This window comes from Bos grunniens, chromosome 6 (genome assembly GCF_055505025.1).
Source record: "Bos grunniens cultivar Pamir isolate PY7600 chromosome 6, Bosgru_T2T1.0, whole genome shotgun sequence".
Classification (NCBI taxonomy): domain Eukaryota; kingdom Metazoa; phylum Chordata; class Mammalia; order Artiodactyla; family Bovidae; genus Bos; species Bos grunniens.
Genome location: NC_141170.1, coordinates 59,385,646 through 59,401,189, shown reverse-complemented (window position 1 = coordinate 59,401,189; position 15,544 = coordinate 59,385,646). Strand labels below are relative to the sequence as shown.

The window sequence follows — 15,544 nt, the reverse complement described above, 5'->3', positions numbered from 1 at the left end:
CAGCTCGGCGCGCGCGGAGGCGGGGTTCGCGCGCCAGCCGCCGCCGTGGCCTCGCTCGCCCAGAGTCAACTGCCCAGTTAGGCTACGCCGAGGCCGCCTGGTCCGCCTCGCGGTCGTTCTCAACTTGCCGCCGGGACCCGCGACCTGGCGGGCCCGCCGCGACCAGCGAGTACGACCTTGTGTTTCTGTTTTTGCTTTTGGGGGATTGGGAGAGAGTGAAAGAGGCTTTAGGCACGGCTGTGGTTATCGCGCAGTTTATTTCCGCAGAAATTTCAGGCCCCTATTGCTGCGTTCCCTAGCTCACAACGACTCCCGCCTTCCTCGAAACCCCGACACATTGGAAAGGGCTTGCTCCTCCGTGTGACCCCATGACAAGGGAAGGGAGAAACACGTCAGGCTTTCGCTCGAGGCGGGGGAGGGCGGGCCCGATAAGGCAGAATGGGCCAGGCCGGGACCTGCTCACTGAGGGGAGACGGAGAGGCGGGAGCCTGCGGGCCGGGGTCACCGGGGCCACCAAGGCGGGGCGGGCCGACGCGCCCCACCTGAGCCCGAGAACGAACCAGAGGTCGCGGCCCGAAGCCGGCGGGGGCGGGGGAGGCGGAGAGCAGCGATCCACCTGGGCGACGTGGCAGCCCTTCCCTGCTCTCCGAGACCCCTCCCCATTCGGCCGCCCACCCGCCCTCTCGCGGCTGGCTGCTGTGAGGCTGCTCTTCCCCGGCCGGACGGAGAGCGGCAGTGTCTCCCCGCCAGGCGCCCGCCGCGCGTCTCCCCCCGGCGGCCGTCGCGCTCGCCAGCCCTGCGCCGCGCCGGAGAGCGCTGTGGTGGCGGCGGGAAAGGGCTGCGGACCCGCGGCGCCGCGTCGCACACTCGACGACGCGGCCCCGGCCTCGACGCCCTCCGCCTGCTTCTGGAGCAGGTAAAGGCGGCGGGTGGGAGGCGGAGCGGCGGGGCTGGGCTGAGGGTCGGGAAGAAGGGGATCCCGGGGTCCCCAAACCCGAGCGGAGGGCCTGAGGCAGCAGCGGGAGGCGCTGGGACGGAAACCCCAACCTCCGGACGTGGAGGTCCGGCGCGGCGGTCTCCAGTCCGGCCCGCGGGCCCGGTCGCCCGGGCGGAAGGGAAGTGAGGCGTCGGTGAGAGGCGGGCCCTGGCTCGCCGCCCGAGGTCGGGTGAAGGCGGAGGCAGTGGCCGCTTTCCTGGCTTCCCGGCCCCAGCGGGCCTCTGGGCCCTTGACACACCCCTCTCGCCCCCCTGGGGCTTCCCTGTTAGTTCCCGTTGGGACTTGACCTGGCGGCCCTCCGAGCTCCTTTGGCTTTCCCAGGCGGAACCTTCTTGGAACTTGGGGCCACCCACCGGAGCACGTAGCCCTAGCACAGCCGTTTTATTTACTCACTTCAAATCCAAACATTCTTTCACTCTGCAAGTTTTGATTTTGGGTACTGTGGGGAGGCATTCCCGGTTACTGGTATCTGTGTCTCTTTGATCGTCGTCCATACCACCCTCCCCCACGGCAACTTTGATCCTCACTGACTCCCTCCTTGAGCCCTACTGTGATCCGGACTCTCCAGAGAGGTCCCTTTGAAAATCCGTCTTAGGTAGAGTAAGTCATCCGACCCGGGGCAGTTTATTCCTTAAGCTCTTTTGGTTAAAACGTGGTATTTTTATTTTTTTTAATTTTTCTTTTTTCTCTCTCTCTCTCAGAAAGAGAGAGTAATTTTAAAAAGTGTAAATGCCAGATCACGCTCAGTGTTGGCTTGGAAGAATCTTCTTTTCTGCAACAGTCTTTAGAACTAGAATCTGATATTTGTGGCACGGACAGGTTTGTACACATTCTCGCCATGCAGTGGTTGTAATGTCTCCATAGCACAATTCTGACTTCAAGACAGGATTGGCTGGTTTTTCTACTCGGCATCTTTAAGCCAATCAAGAAGCGCTGCTTGCCTGGAGACTGGATAACTCAGAAAAGGTGGGGATTGGTTGAGCTTAGAGAAGAAAATCTTGGAGATGAACCTGGCTTCTCAGAAAACAGTGGCTGATTTGCAGCTGCCTCTCGCCCCCCACTTAAAAAAATGTTTTGGTTTTTTTTTTTTCATCTTAACAGCAGCCTTTTCATTCTGTTTTTATTATTTCCATTGTTTTTCTCTCAAACGCCTGGCTCTCTTTTGTAACTCATTTTAACCCTCATCTTTCAATTTTCAATGAAATAATTCTTAAAAGCGTTAAGAAATGTAAACGTCATGTGTTTGTGTTTTGATAATCAAGGTGGTTCAATTTTCTTTGCCCGTTTTGCAAGGTCAAATTAAATAAACATTTTTTTGTTCCTTTGCCAGAGCTTTATTATTCAAGTGGCCGTGCTAGGACGGCGGGGTGTGGGGGCTACGGTGATGGAGATGGTGAAAAGAATAGGAAAGAAATGGCTGCTTTTCCATAAGAATACTACACTTTAGTTCATGAAAAAAGACGTATAAAACAAAACCCGGGACAAATCAGCATTTAGTACTTAACGAATGTCAGTTTGTGCACCTGTTGACTTTAGCTGCTTTGAAGGGGGTAGCAAAGAGAACTAAATACTGGACTTCATAGAAAAATGGGGCTTAAGTTATGGAATGTTTTCTCTTTATTGAAGTAGGCATAGTATCCGTACACAATAGAGGCTAAATAAATAGTGTCAGTGAAGGGGCATTTTTTTTTAATACTGTGTGAGGATTTTCTCTTAAAATCTCCCTTTTCTTCATGATTATCTATGGTTATGCATCTTTTGATATGCAAAGCAGTAACCATTTATAAGTCAATGTGAATTTTAGAAAAGAGCTACCATCTTTGCCTTTCTTCTATTCAGCTTTTTATATGCAAACTCACATTGTAAGTCTTGGGAAGAATTTCAGTTCATCAGATCAAACATTGGATCTTAGCAGATCACATTATTAAATGCCTGTGGTAGTAGTTTTATTAGGAATTAAAGAAGAGATTGAATTTTTAATATATTTACAATGCCAGACAATGAGTAAGCCAAATGTCATTAGGATTATATCTGGACTCTTAACTTTTAATAATGATCCTTCCATCTTTTATTGGATTTTTGTAGCTGTATCATTTAATCTCACAATGTTACTTTAATATGATATAGTATTAGAATGAATTTCCCCCATGTGTCTTTAAAATTTTTTTAAAATATGTTCACTCTATTAAATTTAAGAATTAGCTTGGGAGACTGACATGAATAATATTTAATTTTTTTTTTGTTCTGAAGCAGGCTATCTTTTAAAATTTTTTTTCTTTTGTCTTCGAATTTGTTTCTTCTGGCTGTAGTGTCTTCACTGTTCTCCCTGCCTTACCCCTCTTAAACTCTCTGCTGACCTTCAAAATTTAGGTGGTATACGTTGTAAAGTTTGCTTTGCTTTCTTCCCCCAGCAGAGGTAATCACATACTCATCATCTTACCTCTGAACCTTGAATGTAGTATTTCCACTATCCACTTACTGCTATATGGAACTACCCCTTCCGAATAGTAACTGTGAGTTTCACTGAATTTTACTCATTTTTTCCCCCTTAATTCTAGTTCCAAAGCTATAGTTGTGTAGGTATTAAATAAATATTGGCATGAATAAAGGAGATTTTTTTTTTCTTTTTTTTTTTGACCTTGCTGCATGGCATGTGGGATCTTAGTTCCCCAATCAGGATTTGAACCCGAGCCCCCAGCAGTAGAAGTTCAGAGTTAAAGAAGATATTTACTCTTAAAAAATATTTCTCCCAGTTACTATTTGTATGTAGATAATTCTTATGTCTCCAACCCAGAGCTGTTTCTTGATAAATTGACTCAGGTTATCGTCTACCTTCATAACACGTTCATTTGTATTTCACAGGTGACCCAGACTGAGCATATCCCAAACTATAGTGATTATCAACTTTCCCTTTCCCAGCCTCAAACCAAAAATATGAAACAAACTACCTCTTCTTCCTAGGGGAACATTATAAGAGATAATGCATATGTGGTAAGAATTTGATAAGTAGTAGGCACTGCTAATAATAACTTGGCAGAAACCTGGGCTGTTCCTTTTCTTCTTTTCATTTTCTAATAGATCACTGAGCCCTGTTGGATTCTTGCTCCTTAGTATCTCTCCTTTTTTTTGGCCACATTGTGAGGCCTACAGGATCTTCATTCCCTGACCTTCACGTTCCCTGCAGTGGCGGCTTGGCGTCTTAACTACTGGACTGCCAGGGAAGCCCCGTCTCCTTAATCTCTCTTGAATCTGTATCTTTTTTCCATTCCTAGACTACTATCCTACTTAGTGGTCAGCATCATCTCTTACCTGGATTGCCACAGTAGCCTCCTAAGTGGTTATCCCTGCTTCCAGTCTTGCCTTCCCATCTACTTTATCCCACTGTTGCTGGAGTAATCTAACACATTTAAACCCTTAACTCCTCAGCTCAAAACCTTTTTTGTGTGTATGGCTTTTCATTGCCTTCAGGTTAAAGTCTGAACTTCTTAATTTGGCTTTCAGGATCATGATCTGGCATCTGTTGACTTCTTCATCCTGTCACTTTTTCCTTTTGCCCTCAATTTGCTAGTCATATTCAGTTACTTCATCTCTCTCTCAAGATGCCAAATTTGTTAAATCTACTTGAGTACAGAAGCTTTCCTCTGTCTAGAACGTCTTCCTTTGCTCCCTGCTTCCCTCCCCTTTGGTTTTGTTAACTCATACTTATTTTTCAGATCTCCATAGAGGTGATGCCTCTCCTGGGAAGCCAGTCCTCTACTTTCCCTAGCATTCTACATTCTCATTGTAATTGCTCATTGTCATCTCACCGTGTCCTGGTTAGAGTGTAACAAAAGAAAGAAGTAAACTGACTACCTTAAACCATGACATGAGGAATTTCCCTGGCTTTCCAGTGGCTAAGACTTCTCCCTTCCACTGCAGGGGGCATGGGTTGATCCCACATCCTTGAACTAAGATCCCACATGCTGTAGCCACAAAAGAAAAGAGATGTGGTTTGCGTAGACTGTATTAAAAGGGAATTAAATAGTAATATTGGGGTTTACCTAGTAGGGAAGAGAAAGACCTATCTGATAGATGCAAGTTTTCTAAGTAGGAAAGGCATACTGTGTAGGTCCTTTTACAGAAAAGATGCAGATCTTAGTTCCCTGACCACGGTCAGAGTTGGCAGTGAAAGTGCAAAGTCCTAACCACTGGACTCTCAGGGAATTCTCAGTCCTTCCTGTACTTATCATCTGTGACACTGGCACCATCTCTCCTACTCTGGTATGCTTCTCCATATGTTGGGACCTGGTTCCTGAGCACAGACTTATTACTTAGCTACTCCCATCAGAGGCTCTAGATAGATTTGGTCACGTGCCTGTCCCTTGACCAATTCCTGCAGCTGAGGGGATGAGGTATATGCCTAGTTCAGCCTAAGTCATGTGATGTGCTTACTTACTTGGCCAGGAGTCTGTTAGCAGAAATTAGGCCCCTGGTGGAGTAAGGGGGAAGGAGTTCTGGGCAGAGAATATTCATTCTGAATCTTAACCACCCTTCTGATTTCAAATTTATTTTCCTAGATATTTTATTCATGGGAAAGAGATGCCCTGTATTATGGACCTGAGTAGTCAAGCTACTGAAATGGTAAGTCCAATATTTTAAAGAACTAAATTGACTTTTTGTTTTTTGCTGGCATATAACAAATATTTATTAAGCTCTTGTTTGCTAAATAAGAACATATTGTGAGATGCTTATAGACTAGCAGTCTAAACAAACAAGTACACAGATGCTAAGATAGAGGTATATTTAAGGTGCAGTAGCAGCTCTGTGTCGGAGAAGGCAATGGCACCCCACTCCAGTACTCCTGCCTGGAAAATCCATGGATGGAGGAGCCTGGTAGGCTGCAGTCCATGGGGTCGCTAAGAGTCGGACATGACTGAGTGACTTCGCTTTCATGTTTTACTTTCATGCATTGGAGAAGAAAATGGCAACCCACTCCAGTGTTCTTGCCTGGAGAATCCCAGGGACGGCGGAGCCTGATGGGCTGCCATCTGTGGGGTTGTACAGAGTCGGACACGACTGCAGCGACTTAGCAGCAGCAGCAGCACCAGCAGCTCTGTGTAGATCAGACTTCGGGATAGTGGAAAACTTTCGTGAAAGAAAGTTACTTGAGCCAAGAAATAAGGATTGGGTAGGATGGGGTAGAGGAACTTTTGTGTGGAACATGTGTGAGGCACAGAGATGTGAAGTGGTCTACTTTGGGAAACAAATAATTAGATATAGGAGAAGCAGAGGGTACCTGAGGAAGACTAGAGGAAGAGATGAGTAGGGGTAGGTAAGAGGCCAAATCATACCAAATCATAAAGTCCTTGAATGCTTTACAGTTGGAAAGTTGAAACTTGGTCTAGGGAGCTGTAGAGTCACTGAAGCATTTTAAGTTGGAACTCTTAGGACTGAAGTGCCTATCAGATCAGATCAGATCAGATCAGTCGCTCAGTCGTGTCTGACTCTTTGCGACCCCATGAATCGCAGGACGCCAGGCCTCCCTGTCCATCACCAACTCCCGGAGTTCACTGAGACTCACATCCATCGAGTCAGTTATGCCATCCAGCCATCTCATCCTCTGTCGTCCCCTTCTCCTCTTGCCCCCAATCCCTCCCAGCATCAGAGTCTTTACCAATGAGTCAACTCTTCGCATGAGGTGGCCAAAGTACTGGAGTTTCAGCTTTAGCATCATTCCTTCCAAAGAAATCCCAGGGCTGATCTCCTTCAGAATGGACTGGTTGGATCTCCTTGCAGTCCAAGGGACTCTCAAGAGTCTTCTCCAACACCACAGTTCAAAAGCATCAATTCTTCGGTGCTCAGCCTTCTTCACAGTCCAACTGTCACATCCATACATGACCACAGGAAAAACCATAGCCTTGACTAGACGAACCTTTGTTGGCTAAGTAGTGTCCAAGTAGATATGTCTGTGAGGCTGAACTCACAGAGACATCAGTGAATAGTCCTGAAGAGAGATCTTAGTTCCCTGCCTAAGAATTGAATGTGGGTAGCCTGGATGACGGAGAAGGCAACGGCACGCCACTCCAGTACTTTTGCCTGGAAAATCCCATGGACGGAGGAGCCTGGTAGGCTGCAGTCCATGGGGTCGCTAAGAGTCAGACGCGACGACTGACCGACTTCACTTTCACTTTTCCCTTTCATGCATTGGAGAAGGAAATGGCAACCCACTGCAGTGTTCTTGCCTGGAGAATCCCAGGGACGGCGGAGCCTGATGGCTGCCGTCTATGGGGTTGCACAGAGTCGGACACAACTGAAGTGACTTAGCAGTAGCAGCAGCCTGGATGAAAACCAGGCTAGAAAATCACTAGACCTTGGTGTCTAGAAGCAAAATGGCCCTGACTCTTGCTCCTGTGTGAAAGCAAGAATGTTTCAAGGAGGCAAAAACTGTAAAAAAACAGATAAAAGTTTATTATTAGAGACACAGCACCACAAGTGGGAGAGCACACTTGTTTATTTTAAACTTGTTGATATTAAGACTGAAGTAAGACCAAGCGCGCGCGCACACACAAGGCAGAAATACACATTGGGAGAGTAAGTGTATGAGAAGGAGCACAATAAAGAGGTGATTTAAATCACTTATATAGGATAGTCTTTCAAGGTCTTTGTTTACCTTTGGCGAATTATCTTGTTCCTTTTTCCCATCTGACCTGCCCTAGGACCTTCTCCAACATGTGTGTGCAACTTTTGCTAAGTTGAATTCTACCTCAGAGGCCTGTGGGGGTGTGTCCACACTTACTGAGGGGTGGTGCTCTCTCCTTTTTTGACCCCCCGAAGGAGCCTTCCTACTCATGTGCAGACAGGGAAGTTTTCCTTGACTCAGGAGTGGTTATCTTATCTGTTCACTTCAACAGAGCTCAGCTTTTGCTGGTAGCTTTTATCCTTGGTCTGTCTGAGGGAAACAGAGTTTCAGTTTTACTCTGCTTGACAAATACCAACTGTCCAGCCCAAGGGCCTATCTTATCTCCTACCTCAAAGCAGTTAACTATGTTGGAGTTGGGAGAGAATTCTTAGCTGGAGTCATAGGTATGGAAGCAGTGGGTTTGGATGGACCTAGAAAAAAGTGGTGGAGCAGATGGTTGGGAATAGAACCTGGGGTAGCAATCATACTTGAAAGAGCGAACAGAAGAAAAGAGATCAATGATGGAAACTGAGAAGGGCAGCCAGAGAAAAACTACTAGATGCAGGGGACAGATTACACTGGATCAAGAAGTCAACAGAAAGTGGCAAGTTGAAACAGTGAATGTAAACTGCTTTTAAGAAACAAACTGCTTAGGAAATACTGGGAGTTTGGACAGTCTGAGTTAAGAATTCTCCTATTAACTCAGTTAAGAATTCTGAGTTAATAATTCAGGGTGCATTGAGAAATCAGATTTCAAACAGTTTTTCCAGTACAGGAATGTGAACTTTTTAGAATTAGAATTTTTAAAGGTAGGAGAGGATAGAGACTTTTTGGTGGGAGGTAGTTGGTAGGAAAGAAATGATTGAGTAGGGCATGGATACGGTTTATGTACAATCAGTCATATTGGGGTGTACAGAGTACATAGGGTATTTTGCGTATAGTTTCTGGAGCTATAAAAATTCAATAAATCTATTTTAGATCATTGATTTTTTAGCCTTTCTTTTTTAATATATGTATTTGTATGCTCTTCTATGCATGACTATAATTGTATCTTACATATATGGATGTATACTGTTTTTATTTGTTTATAATTTATAGTTATTAATAATTCTTTTAAAATCAGTATTAATATGTAATTTACATAATGAATTTGTCTTTGTATTGATGTATGTTTCTTAATTTTCATATAATTTGGTTTTCTAGTTACATTTTCGCTATTGATTCTTGCATAATTCTCTATGACCTTGAAAATAATATTCTGTGGTTATTGGATTCGGTGTTATTTAGATACTAAGTCAAGTTATACTACATGACTCAAATCTTTTATGTTATTACTGCTTTTTCTCTCCCTTTTCTTTCTCCTTCCTCTCCTCTATGTATGTGTGAGGAGCAGGGTAGTGGCTGAGGTGGGAACCTCCTTGTTATAATAGTTACAGAGAGAGGGCTTTTACTAGTTGAATACAAACTTAGAATTGCTTTATCTTCCTGGTGGATTAGACCTTTTATCTTTGACTTTGATCATCTACATTGGTTATTGGTGATTTAGATATGAGCAGTTTTTAGTATAGTGGTAGAAATGGTAGGGCAAAATCATGTTTAAGAAAGGATGAAGGGGAAGAAATTGAAAACAGTTACTATATATTATACATATTTTAACTTTTTTCTTGATATACAGGTATTTTATATTTAAATGTGGCTAGATGTGTTTAGTACTTCTTTTTCTTTATGGCATTCAGTTTGTACTTTCTGTAAATGAAACTTCTTAACTTTCTAAAATGAGATATTCATTTGCCTCATGGAACTTATATTTTAGAACAGTGCTTATGGAAAAGTTCACATGTGATATGATAGTCATTAACCACATGTAGCTATCGAGTACTTGAAATGTAACAAGTATGACTGAGAAACTGAATTTTTAGTTTTACACACTCTTTTTCAAAATTAAACTTTTTGAGATTGTAGAGTCACATAACTTTTTGTTGATTTACACAACTTTTTGAGATTGTAAAGACATACCCATTTGAATGCAGAGTTCCAAAGAATAGCAAGGAGAGATAAGAAGGTCTTCCTCAGTGATCAGTGCAAAGAAATAGAGGAAGACAATAGAATGGGAAAGACTAGAGATCTCTTCAAGAAAATTAGAGATACCAAGGGAACATTTCATGCAGAGATGGGTACAGTAAAGGACAGAAATGGTATGGACCTAACAGAAGCAGAAGATATTAAGAAGAGATGGCAAGAATACACAGAAGAACTATATAAAAAAGACCTTCGTGACCCAGGTAATCACGATGGTATGATCACTCACCTAGAGCCAGACATCCTGGAGTGCGAAGTCAAGTGGGCCTTAGGAAGCAGCACTACGAACGAAGCTAGTGGAGGTGGTCGAATTCCAGTTGAGCTCTTTCAAATCCTAGAAGATGATGCTGTGAAAGTGCTGCACACAATATGCCAGCAAATTTGGAAAACTCAGCAGTGGCCACAGGACTGGAAAAGATCAGTTTTCATTCCAGTCCCAAAGAAAGGCAATGCCAAAAAATGTTCAAACTACTGCACAATTGCACTCATCTCACATGCTAGCAAAGTAATGCTCAGAATTCTCTAAGCCAGGCTTCAACAATACGGGAACCATGAACTTCCAGATGTTCAAGCTGGTTTTAGAAAAGACAGAGGAACCAGAGATCAAATTGGCAACATCCGCTGGATCATCAAAAAAGCAAGAGTTCCAGAAAAACATCTCCTTCTGCTTTATTGACTATGCCAAAACCTTTGACTGTGTGGATCACAATAAACTGTGGAAAATTCTGAAAGAGATGAGAATATCAGACCACCTTCCCTGCCTCCTGAGAAATCTGTAGGTCAGGAAGCAACAGTTAGAACTGGACATGGAACAACAGACTGGTTCCAAATCAGGAAAGGAATACATCAAGGCTGTATATTGTCACCCTGCTTATTTAACTTATATGCAGAGTACATCATGAAAATTGTGGGGCTGGATGAAAAACAAGCTGAAATCAAGATTGCTGGGAGAAATATCAATAACCTCAGCTATGCAGATGACACCACCCTTATGGCAGAAAGTGAAGAGGAATTAAAGAGCCTCTTGATGAAAGTGAAAGAGGAGAGCGAAAAAGTTGGCTTAAAGCTCAATATTCAGAAAACTAAGATCATGGCATCTGGTTCCATCACTTCATGGCAAGTAGATGGGGAAACAATGGAAACAGAGACTTTATTTTTGGGGGCTCCAAAATCACTGCAGATGGTGACTGCAGCCATGAAATTAAAAGATGCTTACTCCTTGGAAGAAAAGCTATGACCAACCTAGACAACATATTAAAAAGCAGAGACGTTACTTTGCCAATAAAGGTCCACCTAGTCAAAGCTATTGTTTTTCCAGTAGTCATGTATGGATGTGAGAGTTGGACTATAAAAAAAGTTGAGCACCAAAGAATTGACGCTTTTGAACTGTGGTGTTGGAGAAGCCTCTTGAGAGTCCCTTGAACTGCAAGGAGATCATACCACAGTCCTAAAGGAAATCAGTCCTGAACGTTCATCGTAAGGACTGATGCTGAAGCTGAAACTTCAGTACTTTGGCCACCTAATGTGAAGAACTGACTCATTTGAAGAGACCCTGATCCTGGGAAAGATTGAAGGCAGGAGGAGAAGGGGACGACAGAAGATGAGATGGTTGGATGGCATCACCGACATGATGGACATGAGTTTGAGCAAACTCTGGTAATTGGTGATGGGCAGGGAAGCCAGTTGTGCTGCAGTTCATGGGATCACAAAGAGTCAGACACGACTGAGCTACTGAACTGAGAGTCACATGCAGTTGTAATAAATAATACAGAGAAATTTGTGCTCTTCATCCAGTTCCCCCAATGAAAGAAACATGTGCAAAATGCCTTATGGCATCTCAACCAGGGTATTGATATTAAAACAGTCAAGATATAGGACAATTCCATCACCACAAAAATCCCTCAAATTTCCTTTTCATAGCCACATCCACTACTCCCTCTTCCTTCCTCCTCCTCAACCTTTGGCAACTGTTAATCTTCTCTATTTCTGTATTTCTGTCATTTCAAGAATGTTAAGCAAATGGGGATCATGCAATACATGGCTTTTTGGATGGGCTTTTTTTACTCAGCCTAATTCTCTGCTATTTCATCCAAGTCTTGTGTGCCAATAGTAGGTTTCTTTTTATTACTGACTAAACTTCTTGGGATGGAAGTGACATAGTGTGTTTAACTGTGTACTCATTGAAGGACATCTGAATTGTTTTCTGGTTTCTGATTATAATGAATAAAGCTGCTACAAATATTTATGTACAGCTTTTTGGGTAGACCTAATTTTCCATCTCTTAGAAATGTCCATAAGTGCAATTACTTAATTGTGTGGTAGTTCCAGATTTAGTTTAAGAAACTGCCAGACTGCTGTCCAGAGTGGTTTTTTTTATTTTACATTCCTATCAGCAGCATATGAGCCATCCTGTTTCTCTGTATCCTTGCTAGGATTTCCTATTGTCATTATTATTTATATTTGCCAACCTAACAGATGTATAAGTATTATAATATCTCATTGTAGTTTTAAATTGCATTTACTTAATGGCTAATGATGTTGAAATTCTTTTTGTACCTGTGTGCCATCTGTATATCCTTTTGGTGAAATCCTCACCCCCCCCCCTCACTTTCTAGTTGAATTACTTGGTTTTTGTTTGTTTTTACTTTGAGTTTTGATAAAGTTTTTTATATATTTTGGATACTAGTCCTTTGTCAGATACATGGTATGCAAATATTTTCTTTCAGCCTGTCATTTTTCTTTTTATACTCTTAACAAGATTGTTCACAGAGTAAAAGTTTTAAGTTTGGATAATGTATAGTTTAATCAGTTTTTCCTTTTATGGAGCATACTTTTGGTGTTTTTGCCTAGCCCTAGATCCTTAAGATTTTCTTTTTTTTCCTAAAAGTTTTATATTACTATGGATTTAAGTCCTTGATCCATTTTGAGTTTTTTTTTTAAATAAAGTGTGAGACTTAGGCCAAGATTTTTCTTTTTCTATCTGTGGGTGTCTATTTGCTCCAGTTCCATTTGTTGAAAGGTTATATTTTCTCCATTGAATTGCTTTTTCATTTTTGTCAGATGTCAGTTGGGCATATTCATGTTGGTGTCTTCTGTTTCCTAATCTATAATCTGTTGTCAGATCTGTGTGCCTGTCCCTCCACTGATACCATACAGTTTTGATGAGTGTAGCTTTATAGTAAGTCTTAAAATGGAATCAACAGAATCCTTTTACTCTTTCAAAATTGTTTGAACTATTCTAGTTCCTTTGTCTTTCCATTTAAATTTAGGAATAATCTTGTCCATATCCACAAAAAATCTTCCTGGGGTTTTGATAGGAATTGTGCTAAACCTATATGTCAATTTGAGAAAAATTGACATCTTTACTATATTGAGTCTAACAGCTCATAAATCCATTTATCTACTTTTTCAAAAATTTTGTTAGGTTTATTCAGAATATTTCATTATTTGAGCATTTGTGAATAATATTGTATTTTTAATTATAATGTTCATGTATTTATTGGTAGGATATATAAATACGGTTGCTTTTGTGTATTTATCTTGTATCCTTTGCTGAACTCATGTTGGAGATTTTATTGATTCCTTGGGATTTTACACATAGATAGCTGTGTCATCTACAAATAGAAAAGTTTTATTTTTGCCTTTTGAATCTTTATATCTTTTATTTTCTTTCCTTCCTTTACTTCATAGGCTAGAACTTCCAGCATTGTATTTCATAAGAGTGGTGAGAGTGGACATCCTTGCTTTGTTCTCAATCTTAGGATAAAAACATATAGTATTTTACTATTAAATGAAATGTAATCTGTAGGGTTTTGAGGAAGTTCTCATATATTCCTATTTTTTGGGTAGTTTTTATCATGAATGGGTATTGAATTTTGTCACTTTTTTCCTTAATTTATTCATGCAACTAAGGTTTTCTTCATTAGCCTATTAATATAATGGGTTATACTGATTTTTGAATATTGAAACCTTGTATCTCTAGGATAAACCTCATTTAATAATGGTGTATAATTCTTTTAAAATAAACTGCTGATTTCTGTTTGTAATATTTTCTAAGGATTTTTATGTCTGTATTCATGAAGGATATTGGTTTGTAATTTTTTTTTTTTTTTTTTTTCTGGTACTGCTTTGTCTGATTTTGGTATCAGGGTAACAGTACTGAGTTGATAAAACGAATTAAGAAGTGTTCCTTCTATTTTTGAAAGAGACTATATATGATAGACTTATCCATTGAAGGTATTTAGGCCTGAAATTTCTTTTTTGGGGAATTTGTAAATTGTGAATTAAATTTCATTAAAAATCATAGGGCTTTTATCTATTTCCTGTTGGGTGAGTTATGATAATTTGTGTTTTTTGAGAAATAAATATTTCATATAAGATGTCAGACTTCTGTATGTACACTGGTTCATAGTATTCTCTTAGTCTTTTGATGTCTGCAGGGTCTAGAGTGATTGTTTTTCTCTTTTCAGTTTCATTCATTTCTCCTTTGCTCTTTATTATTCTCTTCCTTCTACTGGCTCTGGGTTTATTTTGCTGTTCTTTTTCCAGGTTCTTGTAGTGGAAAGTTAAATTATTGATTTGAGACTTTTCATCTTTTTTAATGTATGAATTTATAGTTATAAATTTGCTATAAATTTTTGCAATTGCTGCTTTAGCTGTGTCTTACAAATTTTGATATGGTATATTTTCATTTTCATTCATTTTTGTGTATTTTAAAATTTTCCTTGAGACTTCCTCTTTGACCCATAGATTATTTAGTGTATTACTTATGTTCCAAGTGTTTGGAGATTTTTGTATTATCTTTTTGTTATTGATTTGAGTTTGATTTCATTGTGGTCAGAGAACATACTTTATATGATTTCAGTTCTTTCAAGTTTGTTGAGGTTTGTTTTATAGTCTAGGATATGGTCTATTTCGGTATATGTTATTTGGGTTCTTGAAAAGGATATGCATTCTGCTGTTGTTGAATGGAGTGTAAAAGTGTTGATTAGATCCTTAAATGATGGTGTTATTGAGTTCTTCTGTATCCTTGCTGATCTTATGTCTGTTTACTCTTATTGAGAGAGGGGTGTTGAAGTCTCTAACTATAATTATAAGCTTGTCTATTTCTCCTTTCAGTTTTGTCAGTTTTTGTTTCACTTAATTTAGTAGCTCTGTTTGGTGCCTACACATTTAGGGTTGCTCTGAATTCTTGTCAGATTGATCCTTTATAATTATATAGTGTTCTCTATCTTTGCTGATTTTTTTTTTTTTTTGCTCTAAAATCTACTTTATCTGATATTTATATATAAAATGTAATTTTACTTAATTTAAATTTAAATAGGCACATGTGGCTGGTGGCTGCCATATTGACATTGCAGTCCTGGAAGATGGAGAGAGCTATGACACAATAAATTTAATTAAAAGGTAAATTTTATGGAATGTAGAAGGTGTTAAGGGCAATGGGTGGTTAACAGAAAAGGGAGATTGGGAAAGAAAAAATGGGGAACATGATTTTAAATTAGATAATCAAGGAAGAAATCATTGAATGTGGTACTTGAACAGAGATTTGAAGGGGTGAAAGAGTTAGCAATGCAAATATCTTGGGAAAAAGTATATTAAAGGCCAAAAGTGGAAGTGGACCATAGTAAGAAATTTAGCTTTCACTCTGAGTGATATGGAGAGCCAGTTGAGAATTTAAAGCATACTGTGACTCATTCTGACTTATGTTGTATGAAAATCGTTTTGGCTGGTATATTGAAAATAGACTGTAAGGGACAAGAGGTGTAGAAACAGGGAGACCATTTAGGAGACAGGAATACAGATGGAGA

General features: G+C 40.7%; 1 protein-coding gene across 1 annotated transcript; it reads left to right on the top strand.

Annotated features, from left to right (window-relative positions):
• The first annotated feature begins 244 nt into the window (after nt 1–244).
• Nucleotides 245–15,200, top strand: LOC147370781 (uncharacterized). The gene is made up of 3 exons (XM_086406068.1): nt 245–916; nt 5,554–5,617; nt 15,058–15,200. Exons 1-3 carry the CDS (start codon nt 369–371, stop codon nt 15,142–15,144), a joined length of 699 nt encoding a protein of 232 aa, XP_086262194.1. The 5' UTR covers nt 245–368; the 3' UTR covers nt 15,145–15,200.
• Nucleotides 15,201–15,544: the final 344 nt, after the last annotated feature.

Excerpts from the sequence above, each read along its gene's own strand:
- LOC147370781 (XM_086406068.1), top strand. The coding sequence starts at position 369 with ATGACAAGGGAAGGGAGAAACACGTCAGGCTTTCGCTCGAGGCGGGGG. Across the intron at positions 917-5,553 it reads TCCGCCTGCTTCTGGAGCAG|ATATTTTATTCATGGGAAAG; the intron begins GTAAAGGCGGCG and ends TTATTTTCCTAG. Across the intron at positions 5,618-15,057 it reads GTAGTCAAGCTACTGAAATG|GCACATGTGGCTGGTGGCTG; the intron begins GTAAGTCCAATA and ends AAATTTAAATAG.